A 21,604-nucleotide genomic window follows, 5' to 3' on the forward strand; every position below is an offset into this window, starting at 1 on the left:
AAGTAATCAACAGTATTGTCATTTAAATTGGATCCAACACCATAATATTTCATCGGTTTGGGGGGTGGGGGGGAACCCATTTCAGATAAGCAGAATATATATGACATGCTGAGATAGTTGTAGATAAGTTGCAGGTCTATCTTCTTATTTCTTCATCTTATCTTCAAAAAATCCTGTTACTTTTTCAAACACATTTTCTACGCTTTGGATATTTCTAGTCAAAAGTCTATATTAATAGTCCCTCAATAAATGAAGGGTTCAGAACCATAGTGCGCCAAGCGCCATTCATTAAAAACATAGAATGCAAGTGTTAAAGTTACGTGAATACCATAGTTTAATGAAGACTGACATATCATTTAGTTTTAATGTGCACACTTTATATTACTTGGTATATGTTTCATTAAACTATGGTATTCACTTACTTTTAACTCTTGCTTTCTCCATTTTTAAAATATGGCGCTTGGCCCACTATGGCCCTGAACTCTTCAAATGATGATTTACGATAATTCTTTACTAAATATGTCCCACTGCAGTCTATTCTTTTCAAAGAATTTGTCCAACACTGATGATTTGTTATGTGTTGGTCTTCTAAGGTCAGATTCTGTTTCTGTGAATATTTTGGGGTCTATAACAACTTCCAGAGCCATGTCTTAAAACTGGAAGGTTTAATTACTACATATGCAGGGAATGAAATATTTCGTGACCACGAGCTTCACAATTTTTGAGAAAAATATTTCTCAAGATTTAATTGCAGTCAATATATATCTTTCAATCCTTTAATGCCTGATTTGAACCCATGAAACATCGTTAAATCTGTATCATACCACGATTTTCCCGGTTTCCCGAGAAACACGCTACTTCTCAAGCACTTAGCAAATAGTGTGCATTTTCAATTTTTTAAATTTTTTCTACTATGATCTATAGTCATAGCACAGATAACGATATCTATGGTCTGCACATTCCATAGTACTGAATCTGTTTTCAATCAAATATCTGATGTCATATCCAGCTTTTGTTTGTATGTATGTAGCCAGAGTCGTATTGTAAGCACTATTAGCCTGCTGAATGCACCCTGATTTTGTACAATCTATACTTCAAGTTATATGGATGCCACATGCAAATGCAGACTTGAACACTTCTCATTATATATCGGGTAATAATGTTTTCTCTGATGAATGCCATTATTTGTCAACAGAAAACATCAATCTTTTTTTTTTCCTGAAATATATTTTGAGAACTAGGGTATTCATCATGCTACTGAAGTTGTGTATTTTTAAGATTCCGAAAAATTCAATTTAAACACACCAATTTTCCCATTTCAAAATCCCATTTTCTCTACTTCGAACTCAATGAAAACTTCCAACCTCTATATCTGTACCTTATTTCACTAAGGTCGGGTGTCCATTTTTGCTATTTTATGATTCTTAATAAGAAAAGGCTTCTCTATCAGATCACAAAAACTGGTAGTCCAACTCCCAATAGTTTAAGAGAATCTATTTGTACAAGATCGGAAGTCAATGTCATTCTTGGGGCACTAAGGGCAAATGTGCACTTCCAAATTCAGAATTCAAAATAATGTTATTTTCATGGAAAGTCGCCTTCATAACATGGACAACAACCTTTATTGTTAACAGTTTTCTTCCTGTTCATAAGGCGGTAGCCTAGATCATATATGTAACAGATAGGTCGGCCTTATAGGCTTTGAGGTTAACAACTTTTGATAGGTTTACTACGCTGCCATCTAGTTGTTACATAAGGAGTCACGTCATAATTCCCATTTGAATTGCATTAGCGACTGTACTGCCATCTCGTGTTCGTTTATGGTGGACGGGTGGCGGTCCTGGCGATTGTTCTCTTCAAAGTGCTGCAGATTTTAACATAGCGATGAGTTATCTGTTACATATACGATCTGGGGCGGTAATCTACAATCAATTTCATTTTGTTTTTCGCCTTTTCTGAAAACTTCGTAATTGTGACTATTGCTCTTAGTGAGAGAAGGAATGGACAGATATACATGGTTGCATTATACTTTGCCACTCCAAACTCCATTCCATTCCTGGTACTCAATAAAATGTTCGAAATGTCCGAGATGTTAAATTGCAATAAATAATTACAAACCCTGAAATCTCTTTTTACAGTCCAAACACTGTGAAAATCTGAAATCTTAATTCTGGTCACATTTTTTTTAAGCAGAAAGATGTTTTATTACTACTGTATTCAGTAACATTAATCAGTTATGATGTATATTTTTATAACCTGTATGTGAAAAAACACATACTATTATTTTTAAACAGTACCAAAAAACTGGTACGTCTGTCTCAATATTGGTATTTGAATACTGTTAAAAAATCACGGAGGACCCAAAATTTGGGCTCTCAGTATTGCAAGCCCTAATTAAATATCAACTGCACTCAAACAATTTCTGGTGCTTGACATAAATATTCTAAAACAAATGATGCACGCTTATGCTCATAAACACACATCGCACAGCAATCACACAGGAAACAATAAGAATTCACTCACGAATAACAGTAACAGAACTGTCCTCGAAGTTCAGGTCAGATCGTGAGGGGTACACGACCTTCAAGTTGCCCTCCATGTCCACAATCTTGACTTGCTGAACAGTAAGGGAGTGATATGCTGAATGCAGAGTGGTGCCCTCTCCGGGGGACTCAGACCCCACTCCAAGTAGTAGGGTATCGTGCAACAAACTATCAAGCACACGTCGGCACACACCCTGTGATGATGCACTTGTCACCTCCACAAACATTGATTTGGTTTTATCTGAAATCTGATCACAATAGAAATACATGATACGCCTCTTATCTAGAGACAAGGCATGGCATAAAATCTAAACCGCACAGTAAATATTAATCAATCTGTGTCTAGTTTGGGCTGCAACAATTACGTGAACAGTCTTCAGGTACGGTCACACATCGCTACTTTTCCAGCACTGCAGTACAAAAAACTGCGCAACTCTTGTACTGCGACGTGTGAACAACAGTGCAACCTGAAAAGTAGCAGCTGTCGAACCTGCTGCCTGCTACTTTTCCATGCTGTGCGCAGCTTAAAAGTAGCGACATGTGAACAGGGTTCTCAGGGTTGCAGCCGCAGCATTTTTGGTATCGGTTTTGTTGAAACTTTTGCTGCGGTTGCAACCAGTGTTACCACCCAAATGTGCCAATGATACTTTTATTGTTTGGATATATTTTAATGTTAAATGTGATGAAAATAAATTATTTGTAACAATTATTAAAAACACAACACAATCTGAGCATAATTGCTGACGATATAATTCATTTTTTAAATTTTCCGTAGCGTAGTTCCAAACAGGAGGGTTGCCAACATTGATTACGTGAATATACTGTTGGTTATCATTTAAGTATATAGGCGTTTTTAAAAGCTTTATAGTAAAAATAATGTCAATTTATGAATACTAGATACGACAGAAAAGCAAATAATAGATAAGGAAGCTTTCGCATGAGTTTCTTAATAATGCGAACATAACCACAAAATGTATATTGAAAAGTCAACACAGAGATGGAAACCTGCAGCATGACTGCGGCTGCAAAAGTAGCGCCTTGTGTGTGAACAGACTCGCAACCTCCAGTTGCAACTTTTGCAGCACTCGGGTAGCGCAGCACGAAAAGTAGCGTGCAGCACGCTACTTTTGGCTTACGTGTGAACACGACATGCAACTTTTGCAGCTGCAGTACAAAAGTTGCGCTGCAAAAGTAGCAATGTGTGACCATACCTTTATTCGGACAGAATTAGTAATATGTTTACCATGGAAGAAACAATATGTTTATTATACAGTAAAACTTATTTTATATTTCACACTTAAACGTTTTTTTCTGAACTCCCAGCAAAATTCCTATAGCCTACCTTCCATGTCAATTTATTTTCGTTATACATTTTTCGTTTGTACCTTCTTTAAATTTATACAAATATATTTTAAACTCCGGAAGATATGAAACGTCATTTATACGTTCTAAATCAATTTTTCTTGAAATTAAGTTTCCTGTGAAAATGTAAGAATGTGAAAATATAGTAGGCCTACGTGCTCATTATTAAGATGCGCCTCACTTTGAAATTCGTGAAATTCGAAGCTGCCCATGCTTTCCTTCACCAATCTCGTGTCCTTTAATGATGCTGTTATGCTTCAGAAATAGTGAAACATTTTGTAACACACCATAACATAACTGAAAAAATTATGGAACAATTATCACAATTTGAGGGCATCGTTTATTCCTTAGGAACAAGCAATCCAAAATAACCGACTTTTACTAAAATAATCGCAAGTTATTAAAGGAAGATCACACTGGAAGAACAGGGTAAGTCATAAAATTTTTAGTGTTTGAAATTTAATACCGTATTTACTCATGTATAACTCACCCTGGCGGTATATCTCACACCCTATTTTTGTCAGTGTGAAATTATGGGGGGGGGAATCGCCGCATATATCTCGCATTAATTTCTTGGCAATGGTAGTTGATATTGATATATTTCTACAGCTCTTATTTGGTAATGGGTCGCCACCACATCTCTGTATTCGTGCTCCCCATTACCTTCTAATTACAATAAACTTTCATTGACATGTGCAGTCATCTTGTTTTACCTTTGTTACCTCTATTACTATAATACATACTCTCAATTTGCTTTCTAACCTCTCCCCTTAAAATTTTCCCTTCTTTCTAATGAACACCTCACCACTTTTATTGTTTACTTATATTTGAAGTACTTCCTATCGTCTAAAATTTCCCTAATTTTGAACTAACTTTTACTAACACTATTTAATCATACTCATTCACTTTCATCACTAATTTACAATCAGTTCTACCTCTCCTCACTTCTGTCATCACTTTTATCCCCTATTTCTCCATTAAACACTGAATCACATGTTTATTTTGTTAAACTGTTCCCTTTCACCCCGATAAATTTTCCGTTTGCCACTATTTTAGTAAGTCAACTCAACCTTCATTTGTAAACTTACATTAAAATACTTGCTGTCTTCCTATCATTTCAATTTCTCTGATTGTACGCTAACTTAGTCGACACTCCAATATTAGTAACATTTCACTACCAAATACTATTAACAAACACTTCTAATTTTATCTAGTCACTTCCTTTATCAACTCTTGTTTCTCTGGACACTAATTCACTTATTCGTTCATACATTCCCTCTCTGATTGTTTTGCTAGTTACTCTTACTCCTTGAACACTCACTTTATTGTTTCTATGTCTTTTGCCACACTTTTATCACTCCATCCCCCTTAAGCACCAACTTCGTAGACTGTAGTTCTGCGGTTCCTTATTTCCTTCCTTTCCCTCACAAGTAGATGGACTACCCAAATCTTCTTTACTTCCCCTCTTTGTCGGCTCCGGATGTCTTGCTAGTTTCTTCTTAACCACCTTCTTGACCTGTTTTCTATGACCTACTCTTCCCGCTGTCAGCTGATTCGTCATCTTATCCCTTCCGCTATTGTCAGCAGTCTTCAGTGACTGTTGCTTGCATGGTGACGAAGGACTTATTTGCGACCATGCTCCTTTCAATGACGTCATACGTGTCTGCTTCCATTCTTCCTGAACTTGCTGTTTCAGACACTCCTTGTGTGGTTACTGCCCTCACTTCGGATTGTCCTGAGCTAACTGAATCCCTTCTTGAAACTTCTGCTACACTTTCTTGGCTACTAATCTCACTTCTTCCGCCCATTTGCTCAATGCTAGTTTGAGATAGTTTCCATGCACACTTGAAAGAAGACACGAAGGAGCATGAAAACAGATCTTGGCATGATTCCTGGCAGATTCACACACTGCCCACACATTGCATATTTCTGTGAACAAGTCCTCTGAGGACAATGCAAGAAAATTGTACACGGTTTGGATGACGGCAGGTGGAAATGAGCTGCTGCAAGCAGGCAAAATAAAGGGACTGTCAGTTGAACACATGTGATTGGATTATACAGGCATGGGATATGGTGTTGATGGATGTCATTATAAATCGTTGTAAAATGTGTTTTGAAAACAGGCATGCAAATGCCCTCAATGGAGTCAAGCTGATGATAACAATGAATGTGATGCACGGAAGGGCGAGAGTACCCTGAAGGTTGGCAGCAGTGACAACAGTAATGATGAATACATGAGTACGCCGTCACCATACTAGATTTGTTGGATGTATGTGGATATAAGAATAAATAAGCATAATGTGTCTTAAAGGTTTTGTCCCGCATATAATATGCACCCGATTTTTTCCCTCATATTTTCGGGAAAAAGTGCGAGTTATATGCAAGTTAATACAATATATCTACCAACTTCTAAATTTTTCTTGTGAAAATTTAACTGAATTGACCTAACTTGTTCTCCCTATACAGTCTTCAAATGTTATTTTAGGTGTTATTTAATGTTGAGTTACATGTTTTTGGCTGCAAAAGGGTATCTGTCGGATACAGGAGGGAGAACCATTAATCCTTCCCATTGAAGGCCTTAAGGAACCAACCTGGACAAATACCTAATGTCCCATCCCTACCTTCCCGTGGTGCAGCTGTTAGTAAGCATAATTTTATGAGCTGAACTAAAGGGAGGGGCTACTCATCAATTAGCACTGGTCAGCTTGAGAAGTTAATGACTGAATTTGGTATAATTTTCCTCTATTCAATACCTAATTCCCTCTTTACCCTTTCCTATCCAGTTCTCTGACCGAACTCTTACTTTCTTCGACCCCAATGGCATTAGAGCATTCGAGGCATTCATCCTACTTTCCTTCCTCCTCTTTCTACTTTTCTGTTCCTAGTGCTGACCTGCTATGGCACTAAAATCGTCCTCCAGTGGCTGAAGGAGGGAAAGCTGGTGATCAACAAGATCTCCCAGCTAGGTCCAATGGACCCGTCGGCCAACAGCAGGTGTGGTCCTCCAGACATTCTGGGGGTTGTGTGTGAATAAAGTAGCTACCAAAACGTTAAAATATGGTGTTCACTTAAATCGGTTACAACTTGCCATTTTCAAATATTGGAGTGCAAGAGGTCAAATGAATTTATTGTCAAACGCCTGGCATTAGAAAACAACAACAACATGTTTTTCTCACTTATGGGTTTTTTTTACTCACGCTAATAAAAATTTATAAATAAGTTTTGCTGTATTATGAATCGTCTATCATTTCTGAAGCAACTGGGAAGAAAAAAGAAGCACACACGCACACATATATACGTATGGGTACATATGCGAAAGAACGAGTTGGAGAAAAAATGAATAAATTAATGTTTTGGCAGGCTAATCACACCACGTGTTAGCTGTGCAGTGAGTCAGCTAAGAATAAGTTCAGTTTATTCTCATATGTTGTTGTGTTGTTTTTTGCATCGGTTACATATTCAATGTATGAACGAGTACACATTTTGAAAATGCAGAAATGGCCAAAGAAATTGCATGGCAGAACAAGAGAAAACTTCAGACATACATTTCCTAGCAATCCAGTTCCATGTAGAAGAACAATGCTAAATTTAGTGAATAGATTTAATGACAAGGTTTTATGAATAACAGGAAAAGTCAATAACAATCTCATGTACTTACCAATAAAAAACAAGATGAAGTAGGAGCTGATTTGGGACGTAGTCCTAGAATGATAGGTTCTTATGATGATGTGAATTATGTATCATACAACATTTCCAGCAGCTACTGTAGGCGAGTTAGTAGTACTATTGAATATAATTAATGTACATAGCACATGAGCTTTAATCCGGCGCTGTGACGTGAGTTCATAGATGCAAACAGCAGTAGTAGTGTAGGGGACCTGCTGCTGATAGGCTGACAAAAACAAAGAATGTTTGCTGGGACTCACTGTCTAATACCTGACGAACTTCACTGAATTCTGCATATCGAAGAAATCAACACCCTTTCTATTTTTGAAATACTACTCGCATCTCTCTTCAATTTTGTGTGCATAAAAAATGTCTTTCACTTTCTCGAACACACCGTGAGTTTTATTGAAGGTCTGCTGTGGTTCAGGCTCAGGTTTGTCATCTTCATCTCTTCACTGCTACCAATCCCATCTCGTTTATTATACAGATCATCGAAACTCGACAAGGTGAATAATTACAATAACATAATAATAGAAGAAGAGTGAAACAGATAATCATGATCTGAATGAAGAAAAGCTAATACAATGCTGCGAAATAAAACTGAACAAGTAGAGTGAGAAGTAAAAAAGAAATGAAATAGGCAGAACTATGACAACTTGGGAATTCAGATACAATGAAAGTTCCTTCAATTTTTGATGTTACAAAATCAAGAAATCACAATAATCTCTTTGTCACATAATAATCATTATAGATTTTATCAATTTGTCATACAGAATAATATCTGTAATATTGACAATTAATATTTGAGGAGAAAAATTCGCTCCGGCGCCGGGGATCGAACCCGGGTCCTTGGTTCTACGTACCAAGCGCTCTGACCACTGAGCTACGCCGAATTCAATCCACAGCACCGGACCGAACTCTCCTCCTTTAATGTTTCCCTTTATGGCCTGACTCCAAGTTAGGCATATATGTTGATGTATATGTCCAATGTCAACTACCATTATACTAGGAGCGCATTCATCTGAGTGACTTATTTGGCCGGGATTCTGCAGTTAAGTGCACAGTAATCTGTACAGACATATGCACTGCTAGCTATGAGAATATATTTTTATCAATTTGTCATACAGAAATAAGTCACTCAGCTGAGTGCGCTCCTAGTATAATGGTAGTTGACATTGGACATATACGTGAACATATATGCCTAACTTGGAGTCAGGCCATAAAGGGAAACATTAAAGGAGGAAAGTTCGGTCCGGTGCTGTGGATTGAATTCGGCGTAGCTCAGTGGTCAGAGCGTTTGGTATGTAGAACCAAGGACCCGGGTTCGATCCCCAGTGCCGGAGCGAATTTTTCTCCTCAAATATTAACATAATGATCAGCTCATTTCTCAATTGTAAGGTAATAAAGCCACTCTTTTCTCTTCACGACTGTTATAAACTAATGCCATCTCCCTGTTTCCACAGTCCACCAAGTGGCAAGTGCAGTACATTGCAAAAACATCTCTTGATTTCTATCTTCTTTCCTAAAAAATATTCAGAAACAGTTTCATGCAGGAAAGGATTTTGAATGACTGACGCAACAAAGAACTATTAAATGAGGTACCAGTATAATTTGACATTGATCTTCCCAGGACTATAAAAATATGTTTTCCAATTCAGTTTTGAAGCAAATATAATTCCCAAATATTTTGTGTATTCTGAATAGGAAGAGGAATGCAGAGTATAGTAGAGGATGCCATTACAGTAGAGGAGGAAGCAAGAATATTTGAAAACATCTGCCCAAATGCAGTATCTGTCGACCATAAACTTAATAAAGATTTAAATCTGGTATAGGAAGTCATGCTGTAGGCATTCCACAGGATATCTTAACAAATATGTTTAAAGTTTCTCATTGAACAGCATAAACTAACTTCGGAAACCCTGCCAATAACTATAACTAACCTTTGTACAATCACTGTTGGTGATAGGAGGCAAGGAGATGACCCGTTCTCCATTCATCAGGCATGGATACACAGGTTTTCCTTCCAGCAGGTATAGGTACCTGTGTAAATTCGTAACACTTTAGTTGGAGGGAAATTATCAGATACATGTGCTGAAAGAGTAACAACTGTAAAACTAAAGAATGCAAAGTCTCTCACATTTATCTTATCTCATAACTCCATAAAAAGTCATTTTGCTCATATTATTATTATTATTATTATTATTATTATTATTATTATTATTATCATTATCATTATTATTATTATTACTATTACTACTACTATTAATTTATATTGTTCTTGTATTTCTGTCATTTTTATATTTGCTATATTGTTCTTAGCTGGTTGAGTGGAAGAAAAGGCATTATGGCCTTAATTCTGCCAATAGAAATAAATCTATTAATTAAATAAATAAATAAAAATGACTCATTTAAACATCATCATATTCATCATGTAAGAACTTAGCACCTTATATTGAGTAGCTACTTATTACATCCTTCAATAATCAAATCTCATTCTTTAAAATATTATATATATATATATATATATAAAACAGGCGTCAAGAAAATAATACATACTGTATTTTCTAATTTTATATGTTATTTTAATTAAACTATCATTCATAATATTTATTTATTTATTTGAATTATTATCCCAAACACACGCAGTTACATAACTGAAATAATTTACTATCCACTCAAATAAGAAGAAAAACTTCGGTTTACACAGCACACAAAAAGTATTCCACATAACATCAAAATGTAAGATATTCGACTTCATTAATAAATTATATGGATTAAATATCTGAAATCACTTGCTTAGTAATGGCAATTTAAAGTGAAACATTTATGCAAGTGATGGGGTGTGTTCGCAATCGCCAAGAATCATCCGAACACAAAAATCACATTGTGATGGCAAAACATTGTCACACCCCACCTCTCGTTTATCCTCTAGAGTAAATTATTGCCCGTCTCTGTCACGTGTTTACATACACACCATGCACACAGCCTTCTCTTAGAAGGCAACTAAATCAAAGACTTAAGATGTACACATAGTTAACAGCTTACTTGTGAATGCCAGAGTATACATTTCTCTTCTTCTCCTTGCGTAGTTCCTCTGCCTCCCGTTGAAGTTGGGCGAACAACTCAGAGCCCGTCACTTGCTTCGTTCTGCCCAGGGGCAAAATTCTGATGTCATTTGGAGGATGGGCAGTGTACACAATGTCACCAGACTCCAAAGAAGCTAGATCGTGCGTTGCTATGGTGGCTGCATTGCGCTTCTCACAAACTGTGTCATGCAGTTTCGTCTACATGGGAAAGAAGACTTTTATTATTTCTTAGTGAATTGTTCCTGATTGTGTGGTTACCATAGTCAAAACTACATGTCAAAGTCATGTACTCAAAAACAATACAGAATGCTGGTCTCTGATGAGGCAATAAAATCCCTAACATGGCTTCTTTCAAAGGTAAAATTGACCCAGCAGTTCTGCATACAGAAAGGTTAATTGCTTTTGGCTGCTGCCCGTCAGTGTTCTTGCATGGAAGAAGCCTGTACTGTAAGAATAACTCAACTTTTTAAAACTATCAAACTATTCCACGGATTTGGAAACAATATAATTAATTCGTTTGGTTTACAAATCATAAAAACTAATTTTAATTTTAAAAAAACATAACAAATTAATTATACAATAGCTACATTCCATTACAGTTGAACTTGGTTATAGGATCACTGAAGAGACTAAAGAAATGATGTCACAATAAGCAAGTGTTGCTATAAGAAAGAAAGAAAAAAAAAACACAATAAATGCAAATCAAAGAAGGAAATACATTCACAATATTACGTATTTTGTTCACAACTATGATTTAAATTTATATATGGCTACAGTACTGCAACTTTTTTAAGACTTTACACTGTTCTTGTTTTTGTATTGTTTTGAAAAATAAAAATACTGTACCGGATTGAAGAAAAGAGCGAAATATGAAGTAAAATACTAAAATATAAAGTAATTAAAATACATATACATACACTACCCACATTTCAGAATGTAGACTGAATAAAACTGTAATTTTTTCTGCTCCTGATTTACAAGATACTGTATCTGTAAATCATTATCGATCCTTCCTTAACCAAACAAAATTCACAGCACACATAGCTTTCCTTTCATAACATTAAATTTATCTTTCACACTTAAAAATTTTCTTCCCTTTAACCTTGCTCCATTGTACTGTACGCAACACCTGTTTGCAATTCAATGTATGAAATTACAGTCTGAACTGAATGTCTGGTTTACAGTTATACAATGTGGCCTGCTATTGTTTGCACAGCAGAAAATTTTGGCCTACTCCACCCTCTTTTCTTACAAGTCCTGCTCCTGAACGAATGAATTATTAATTAAATTACAAATAGGCAGATACCTGATGGTAATGTTGGTACGGCGCTTAAAATAATTTTTCCATAATAACTGAAAACAGTATTTATCACTAATGCCATTACCGATTAAAGGCTGGTTCACAATAAACCGGAAACGAAAACGAAAACGGTAAAATTGTTAAAATGTGTACATTTAAATGTGAACATTCACAATTAACGAAAAGCTTGCCGGAGCCCGGGATTGGGAATGGCGAGTTGGCCAAGTTTCAACTTTGGCGTTCACGTTTCCGATCACAGCCCACTAGATTCATTCTATTGCCATCTAAAAGTTATTTTGTCGTCGTATATTTTGTAGCAAGAAGACCGTGACATAACCTATGCATTATTTTGTTATGTGCTGTGCATCATGGAGCAAGTTTTATTTGGTAAGATTCTAATATTGAGTGTTGAGGAAAATCCTCACGTTTACGATAAGCAGTGTGCCTCATATAAAGATGAAAAAATGAAGGAGAATACGTGGCTTTCAATAGCTGCATCTTTGAACACCGATTGGAAGCGAATCATATTTTATTACTGTATGGTTGTATTACACTCTACATATTCATGCTTCAATTCAATAACTACTGTTGTGTTCATTTTTGTTCTATTACAAATGTTTCTTCTCTAATTATTTTACGTTATGGTAGACTTAAAATAGGTTGTGATAATAAAGATGCATGGACATATTTATAGTACCGTACCTAATGAAATGTTTCAGTTGAAATTTCAAAGTTGGTTAACCTGTGTTTATGTTGGCTGCCTTGTACTCATGAGAGAACGCCATTGGTCAATTATACACAATTACATCAGAATGCGTAATATCGACTTTACATATCGTTATTGACATACATATTGATATGCATAGTCGTCTACATTCTCGGTTTATTGTGAATCAAAAATTTTCATATTCACATCCTCTGCTTTTCGTTTTCATTCTGGTTCTCGTTCCCGGGTTATTGTGAACCAGCCTTAACTGTGAATTCCTCTCAACGAGTTTTTCTGTTTAATGATATTATTGTAATAAAAATCTAAACACGAAAGAAATTCATTAAAATGTGAACTGGCATTTCTATCAATTACCCACCTGCATTATCACACCCAAGTATGTTATATTTATTTACACTTACCTCACTATAGTCTTCAATTGTAACCACAACACAACACATAAAATAACTATTATGTATTAATATTAATACTGATATTAATTATTAGTATCTTCAAATTTCACTAGCTTCCAGTAACCGGCTCAGAAATCTAGTACAATTTTAATTCCAGGGAACTCCAGTACCAACAATGTTTGTCTCAGCTGCCAACATAACAGTTATAAAATCACTATCATTTGTAGTATTTGTCAGTATCGAAATTCAAAACGAAGTTGGCAAAAAAAATTCAACCTGCAAACTAGAAAATCACCACACTCCACTAGCATATGTAGTAATGGGGGGAAAAATGATTAGGTTTCACCCTTAGGGTATGAAGGAAGCTGACCCGGACTATATCTTAGAGTACCAATAGCCTCTTATAGTGACTTAAACCTTTAGGTTTCCACTCAGGTTAATAAAGCACTGAAAATATCCGAAGCCCTTGGAAATAATATCTGGAGCAATAAATTTTTACGAACAGAAACAAAAATGAGAATTTATAAAAGCATTACTAGCACTTAAGTTCTGTATTTACCACTGGTGAACGATGAGATGACACAAACTGATATAGTGTGTCAAATAAAACATATCAGGTAGTAGCGATATGTAAGTATTTTCCGAAGAAGATTGCAGTTAGTCTGAAGCGACTTTATCTCCAAGTCTGTGCTAGCTCGTTCATTGTAGTGTGCTTAAAACTATAAAACTTTAAGTTAAAACGTTAAAAGGGTTAAAAAAATTAAATTATCTTGTCATTAAGGTATATTACCTTTTTTTTATTTTTTTAACACTTTCAACGTTTTAACTTAAAGTTTTATAGTTTGAATATAAGTGTTAAAGTGAACAACAAAAAACAATGTAACGTACTTATCCATAAACTGTGTACAGTATAAATATAATATATATTTGATTGCAACTATGGGAGGAGATATTTTTAGAATGGTCTGTAATGACTTCATTTCTTCCTTCTCGCATTTTCTCCTGTAAGCCTATCCAGAGAGTAATATATGATATATGAGATGCAAACACTAGTAGTACACGAAGTCCCCCAGATACCCTAATAATCTAACCTGATATAATTATAACAGATTAAAATCCAATCCCCAATACAAGTTAATCTAATAATAATGTAATGTGATGTAAAATAATGCAAAACTTGTATTTGCCAACACGATTATTTGTAGTATTCAATTTTTTATTTTAGTTTATTTTTTTATTGGGTTATTTTACGACGCTGTATCAACATCTAGTTTATTTAGCGTCCGAATGATATGAAAGTGATAATGCCAGTGAAATGAGTCCGGGGTCCAGCACCGAAAGTTACCCAGCATTTGCTCGTATTGGGTTGAGGGAAAACCCCGGAAAAAACCTCAACCAGGTAACTTGCCCCGACCGGGATTCGAACCCGGGTCACCTGGTTTCGCAGCCAGACGTGCTGACCGTTACTCCACAGGTGTGGACTGTAGGATTCAATATGTTTCATTTTCAGATATTAGTTTTACATCTGAGCAATGTTATTTTCAGTGCAAAGTAAGTACATTCCATAAGAAAAGTACGCAACTTTTCTGTAGCTCCACAGGTGAGAGTCCTATGTGGTTACCTGTAGTTGAATGAATTTCTTGAAGTTGTCCTGCACGAAGTTGACTCCTGAAATGATGCAGCACACAATGTGCGGTCTCACTGTTTTCACAGACTCGTCAATCTTGACAGAAGGTGTTGAATCTGTCACGTGCACTACTTGCAGCTTGTGGCATAGTGTGTCCACCTAACACAAAACAGATGACATCATTACAGTTCACTGCATTTATGAAAACAGCAGAAAATTCAGGTCTGAATTCAATACAGGTTGGCCTGAAATAACATATTTATACATTTTTATTTGGAAGTTAAAGATTGGACTCTGAAACAGTAACATTATTAAAAAAGAATTCAAACTCCAGAAAATAAATGTGCTTCATGAGGAAAACTGCACGATATATGTTATGAGATAAAAAGAAAGTGTAGATATATTAAACAATTTGAAAGTTACTACCATGTTATAGAACATCTTCAAAATCACAGAAAAATGGATTGAACATATTAGAATGAAAAATTCGAGATTACTATACGGAAACAAATTCTAATTTATCAGACATATAGAAAAAGATGATTAGGAAGACCCCCTCCCCCCCAAAACTGGCATGAGAGAGTGAAACAGGCCATTCTGTCTAATTTCCTTGATAAGAAAATGACGAAATCCTTCTTGCATTACTGAAAGTTGGTCATGCACAACTACAAGATTGGAAGGATGTCTGGTTGGATATAATTTTCAGTACTATATTCACACAACTAAAATAGCTGCACTGAAAGTTCGTTTAAAGGTGGCGAAAAAGAAGTTAGTTACAGTGCTTAAGCTACCTATCCTGTACCTGTAAAAACAGGGCTTTGTTTATGTTACTATGGCAATCTCTCAACACTGTCACATTTCCATGGAACAGAAGTGTGTGCATCAGTCACAAAGGAAGTCTGTGGTGTTATGTATCGTAAATTGTCTTTACCATTTCATGAAATTTAATTTCCTCCTATGGATAATTTCAAGTATAATATTTATTTACATAAGGTAAGTTCGTAAAAATGCATATGACAAGGGAACTGTTCATGAACTCATTTAGAAATCCCCCACAAATTGTATACATTGTTAGATCTCCACAACTGATAAACGAATTTTAAAAATTATAAGTCATGACGCTGTTATTCCCGGCATGACTCCTCCTCTTTGATTACGTTTTAGGAAGTGAAGGCTCTATAAAGTCTACGTAGGTAGTATCGGTCGCCATTTTTGTTCTTTCGTTGCAGAGCTACCACACGAGGAATCTATTTGCCACACCGTTCAACATTATCATGTCGTAGCTCCTATGATAATAAATCAAACGCACTGTAATTCAGCAAATAATTGAGCGGCAAATAACGTCCTAGTGTGCTTTCTGCGAACGCCAACGAAAGAGCCAAAATGGCAGGCGATTATATTAAGTATTTATCCATCCAGCCTTAGGAAATGCATAACATCTTCATCAGCGAATCACAAGACACACACATTTAAATGTAGAAGACCTACAATGTGATTAGCTGCTGAAAATTAGAGCGACGGGACTATAGTTGCCCATACTAATAATTGTAAGGGTGTGAGAACTTATTGGAATGCTGCATTAAGAAACAGTCACTTTTTTTTTTTCTCTCGGAGGAGGGCCCACAGGCAAGCACTGCAGTCTTAGCCTTATTGTGCAACCTCCTTATATTGGAATGATTATTGAAGTCCATTTAGAATAACAAAGTCACTTACTTGGAGAAAGTAGTCGAGTTGCCATCTTCTATGAATGCCTATCATGTCACTTGACATGTTTTATAAGCTTGTACACTCAATTATCTCTGCCAGATAAGTGTGCACTATCTACTCAAGGCCGAAAGCTACTCAGCTCTTCCACAATCTTTTATATAAGCTCTAATTTCTCATCCTTACACTTAGTATGGAAATCTATTTTTTTTTAACCTATCTGCTGGTGAGATCTAACAATGCATATACATTAGTATGGGGAATGTTTCAACATAAGCTCATGAATAGTTTTCTTGTTAGATAAAGCTAAATGGATACAAAATTTCTGACAGTGTTGTGTGGTGCCTGACGGCAACAACATAGAGAACTGTCAGAGCTGTTATTATGGTGGTACTAGATTTAAATTACAAAATGCACACTATGTTGCCCATAGCATTCTGAGACATACACAAAAGTTATACTGTATATATTTGTTTACAATTATGCCTTGGCTGGCAAACCTAATTGCACATTTCAATACAAAATATTTTGCATGCATAATTCTTAAGGTTCAGATTCGTTAAAAAAAAAAAAAAGCATAATTCTGTTTTACAATAACGATTACTCAAGGAGAAATCGTAATCATTTAAATATTTGCTGTTCGTATAAGTATGACAAACTCTTTTTTCTCTTTCTTATATGTGTAAGTATCAATAACAAACAATGATGTAGAAAGTATTTCAATTATATAAAATATTTTTTAGCAACATACATGGAACGAAGTTTCATCAACAAAATTAATTTTAAAAAATTGTGAGTCACCTTTGGAGACGAATCACCTCACAGCAACTGTGCTAGAAAACATCCTAATATTTAACTACAGACCGATTATTTAGTCCTGACAGCTAAGCAACGCAAAAGAGGGGAAGTAATAGGAGTGGGAAGAGTTCCGGAATAGAGATAAGGGTGAGCGGTGGGCAAAGGAATGCAGTACAGCTTAACTGTACTGGAAACATTCCACTACACCGCACGCATGACATCCAATCACTTTGAAGGCAAGTGAGTGAATAACCCAAACAACTCTTGGCATAACTAAATGGACTTGCCTGACCAAGGCACACATCGCCTGCGACTGTCAGGACTAAATAATCGTACTGTACATTCACATAATGAAACAGACGAATAGTAACTTCAACGTGATCCTTTCGATCCACAACTTTGCCACTAATGACTTCAAAAAAATTAATGTATTTACTCAAATATAAGATGACCCCCAACTTTTCCAATGACTTCCGTAGTAAGCCTATTTAATTTTTTAGGGCATTTTTGTTGATGAATTACAGATAATTAATCCATTATTAACTATGGTTCGAACATGTAAAATTTCCAAGTTTAGGCCTACTTACTTCTGTAAAATAAATAGATCTCCTTGTTGAAATTAAGTTTGCATCCCTGTAGTGTCTAACAGTCTAACATTTAAGCAAATGGCTTTATGGGGTTGAAGATAAAGTATAGTAAACACTTGGAATAGTATTTTATCTCATATACCATGTAAATCAATACGATTGTAAACAAGAAGACCACAGAAGAAAGAACTACGCCTGCAGCATTATTTTGTGTACTGTGCAACATAAAAAAATTAGGCAACTTGTGTGTTTTTCTATGTACGCGAATTTAAGATGGCCTCCCAATTTTTCCAACACAAAAATTAGAAAAACTCGTCTTATATTCGAGTAAATAGGTAGTAATAAAATTATCAGGAATGCTGACTCCATATCTTCCAACATTTATTTGGAAATTAACATTTGAAGTGTTGGTACTCACAATATCTCCTGTATGGCCACTGTCAGTATGCTCTCTTTTCCCCTTCTTGCCCTTCTTCCCCTTGCCACTAGCCGTGGAATCTGTCCCACTGGTAGAGCGAGGACAGTGTTGCCTCACATAGTCCAACACTTGCTTTGAGCGGCACTGATCCACCAACTTCAATAACCGTTTGTCACTCAGCCTGTTACCTTTCAGATTTATTTCTGCAAACATGCATTAAATTCAATTGTATCTAATAAGACAAAAACAAAAATGAACAGAACAGTAAAAATGAACAAAAATTAAATCTCTTCTTTCAGCCCATTAGACCTACGCTAAAACCATATTAAAATATCACAGTATAACAAGTTTGCCTAAGTAATTTCACAGAATTTTCAAGTACTTACTAAGTTCAAAACAGTTGCATTTCAATAAAACTATAGCAATTCCTATTTTACTTTATGGATTAGAGTTAAAGATAGGCCTACTAAGTTAATAACAAGACAAAAAGTAAGAAACGAAACAACAGAGATGTGATTGAAATATGAAGAAACTATTGTAGGCCTAGCCTACATAGTTTGTTATGTCTTGCTTCATCATTAATGAAACTAACAGGAGGATGCACAAGTTCGTAGTGTTTTGTTTTTTATAGCAATACGGTCATTGCACGGAATTTGTTTCGGATTTGTCATTTTAATGTCATAGTAACATGTTTCTGGATACATCTTGAATTTTTCAATTTCTAAGAAAGTTTGTGTTAATTATGTGTTAAAGAAAATGAAGTGTCAAGTAGAAAAAAACTAACATTTTTCCGACATATTCTTTCGAGTTTAATTGAAGAGTAAAGGCATCGGAGGCTGAACCATTTATGCCATTTTTTGAGGAGAATATCATCATGGGAAGTACAGCATGAAAATGACTTTCTTATTTCAAAGAATGATTCATGTTCAGGATAACCATCCAACTTTGATGATCATTTAAATACTTCAATCCACAATGATCCACGTCAATGAACTTGAGAATTGGCCAAAACGATAAAATTGTGACCAATCAACCATCAGGAAAGATCAGTTTAGGGTTTTAGTATACCTTGCATACACTAAGTTTAGGTTCAGTAGCCTATGTCTATGTGCAGTGACACATTCTGAGAAATTACAGACTTTTTCTACTAATAGATCTTCATAGCAACCCTCATGATATTACAGGTAGATACACCCGATAATTGTCTTCTTTTGAGTACATTTGTGCAGAGTATGAACTGGTACCCAACCACGAATTTAGGAAGAGTTGGGGTGGTGCTTAATTTACCTCAGTTCTGTTGGATTAAGGTAAGTATCGGTAAAAAGAGTAGGGCTATGTAATTCCATTATTGACCGTCACATTGAAGAAACATTGAAAAGCTCTTTTATAGGATCTGAGAGAAAATATAAATCTAGTTAAGCTGAGAAATGCCAAATACGAACTTAACCTAAATTTGCTAACAATAGTAATACCAGAATGCCGTTGTTACACTTTCTCAAATAGCATTAAATGTAACAAATTAATAAAATTTAAATTAAAAATATAAAATAAAAATTCTGAATGGTCTCTCTCTCGCTTCGCGGCCGGCAGAAACAAACCTAACCTCAGTACCACGGCATTCTGAAAGCTAGGTCCTTCACAAATAAACTTCCATTGTAATGATAGCCTACTATTTTTATAAATCAATGTTTGAAGCCCACAACTAATTCTTCACAATCCAGGGTTACTTTGAAAACTGTAATAAAACACAAATAGGCTTGAAGAAGTGTAAGATATTAGGATTTATGTCTACATTAACATTAATATCATACCAAGTTACTGCTAAATAACTTCCATATATCATTAATAAATTACCTTTTAGTTTGTTAATGTCAGCAATTTCAGCTGGGACAGTTGACAGAGCATTATCTCCCAGATCAAATACTTTCAACGAACTTAATTCCTTTATTGTGGGTGGCACTTCTTTCAGTTTATTCCCATTCAGCTTTACTTCTGCCAAATGTATCAGCTCTGCGTAGCATATATCTGGAAATTCTTCAAACTGATTGCCAGAAAGATCTAAAATGCTGAGTTTTGTATTTTGGGACATACAAGGGAAAACACTTAGATTATTGGATGCTAAATTCAATGTTGATAATTGCGGAAGATTTGAAATTTCATCCGGAATGGCTTCAAGCTTATTTCGCGACAGATCAAGCATTTTCAAATTGATTAGTTTTCCTATTGTAGTGGGCAATTTTGAAATCTTATTTGAATGTAAAACAAGACTTGTCAAATTTGTTAGGTTACCGATGTCTTCCGGCAATGTGTTTAGGCACGTCTGACTGATACACAGATAGTTCAGTCCGGATAATGAAAATAATGTATTGTCCAACCCATTATCTTCTATCTTCTTTGAAATTGCTGCTCCAGAAAGGTTTAACTCGTGTCGATTTTCAGTTTTAGCACTTGAAATTTCAGGCCACGTGCTTACGGACGACATCGTTAACCGAAATTATAAGATACAGAACTACCAATATCCGAATACCTAAATCTCTAACAGACCAGTACCGGTATTTCATTATGATGGAATTGTAATTTAATAATTTGGCTCTCAGTTGTCTAATGAATTTACAAAATTGTCTGCCTCAAAAATATGTTCTTGTAGTAGATATTTTACTTTGTTCTGCTGATAAGCATTTTTAAGTTGCATTATTCTGTAGTGTTAAAAAGAATAAACTATTACAACCCTTGATCACAGTTTACACTTTACAACTTAAAATTGAAAATTAGTTAAATCTCATAAAACTTATAATTATAATTAATTAATTATGTATGGACAATGTAAATAATTTCGAATTTTTAATGTAAATATTGGCAGACCTGATGATTACGTAATGTTGCACAAAGATTGCACTAGATTGCACAAAATTTCATTTCAATCATTGGCGGTTAGATGATGATGTCACGACCATTAAACCAATCAAATATAAACAATTCCTAAGCGGCATGAAATGAAATTACAATGCTTTGGACACAAGAGGGCTATTATTAGGACATGCCCTCTTGGGACATAATCATAAGCACAGATCTGAAAGTCAATTTTAATTTAATAATCTAAATGAGTTTAAATGCTGTGAAAAATTGGAGTTAACGTACTTTTCCCACTCACCCGCCAATTATAAGTCATTGCCATTTTAAGTTAAGTCCTTCGTAAGTTTCTTTATCTTTACTATCTCTATTTCGGTCATTATTTACTAGGTGTCTCAAAGTGCTTAACGACAGCTTCATAATCATACCATACAGTTCGAATTCGTATGGTACTTGAAGCAATTTATCCAACTCCTAGTACTTGCCCAGTAGCTTTTAATCTTACACTTACTCAGGGTGCGAATTAACGGTGAGGATGGGGGGA

At 35.4% G+C, this 21,604-nt stretch overlaps 1 protein-coding gene across 1 annotated transcript; it reads right to left on the reverse strand.

Moving 5' to 3' along the window:
• Positions 1-1,800: 1,800 nt before the first annotated feature.
• On the reverse strand, positions 1,801-20,722 carry LOC138706249 (leucine-rich repeat-containing protein 47-like). Its single transcript, XM_069835321.1, has 6 exons — positions 20,065-20,722; positions 18,211-18,413; positions 14,698-14,862; positions 10,617-10,855; positions 9,512-9,611; positions 1,801-2,791 (listed from the first exon to the last, which is right to left on the reverse strand). Exons 1-6 carry the CDS (start codon positions 20,690-20,692, stop codon positions 2,516-2,518), a joined length of 1,611 nt encoding a protein of 536 aa, XP_069691422.1. The 5' UTR covers positions 20,693-20,722; the 3' UTR covers positions 1,801-2,515.
• Between the last annotated feature and the right edge of the window lie 882 nt (positions 20,723-21,604).

Source organism: Periplaneta americana, chromosome 9 (assembly GCF_040183065.1).
Source record: "Periplaneta americana isolate PAMFEO1 chromosome 9, P.americana_PAMFEO1_priV1, whole genome shotgun sequence".
Classification (NCBI taxonomy): domain Eukaryota; kingdom Metazoa; phylum Arthropoda; class Insecta; order Blattodea; family Blattidae; genus Periplaneta; species Periplaneta americana.

What these genes read in the sequence shown, in the direction of transcription:
- LOC138706249 (XM_069835321.1), bottom strand. Translation starts at nt 20,692, where the DNA reads ATGTCGTCCGTAAGCACGTGGCCTGAAATTTCAAGTGCTAAAACTGAA. An exon ending in GTGGCCATACAGGAGATATT is followed by an intron (nt 14,863 to 18,210) that starts GTGAGTACCAAC and finishes GTTTTGTGTTAG; the next exon opens with GTGGACACACTATGCCACAA. An exon ending in CCAACAGTGATTGTACAAAG is followed by an intron (nt 2,792 to 9,511) that starts GTTAGTTATAGT and finishes TATTGTGATCAG; the next exon opens with ATTTCAGATAAAACCAAATC.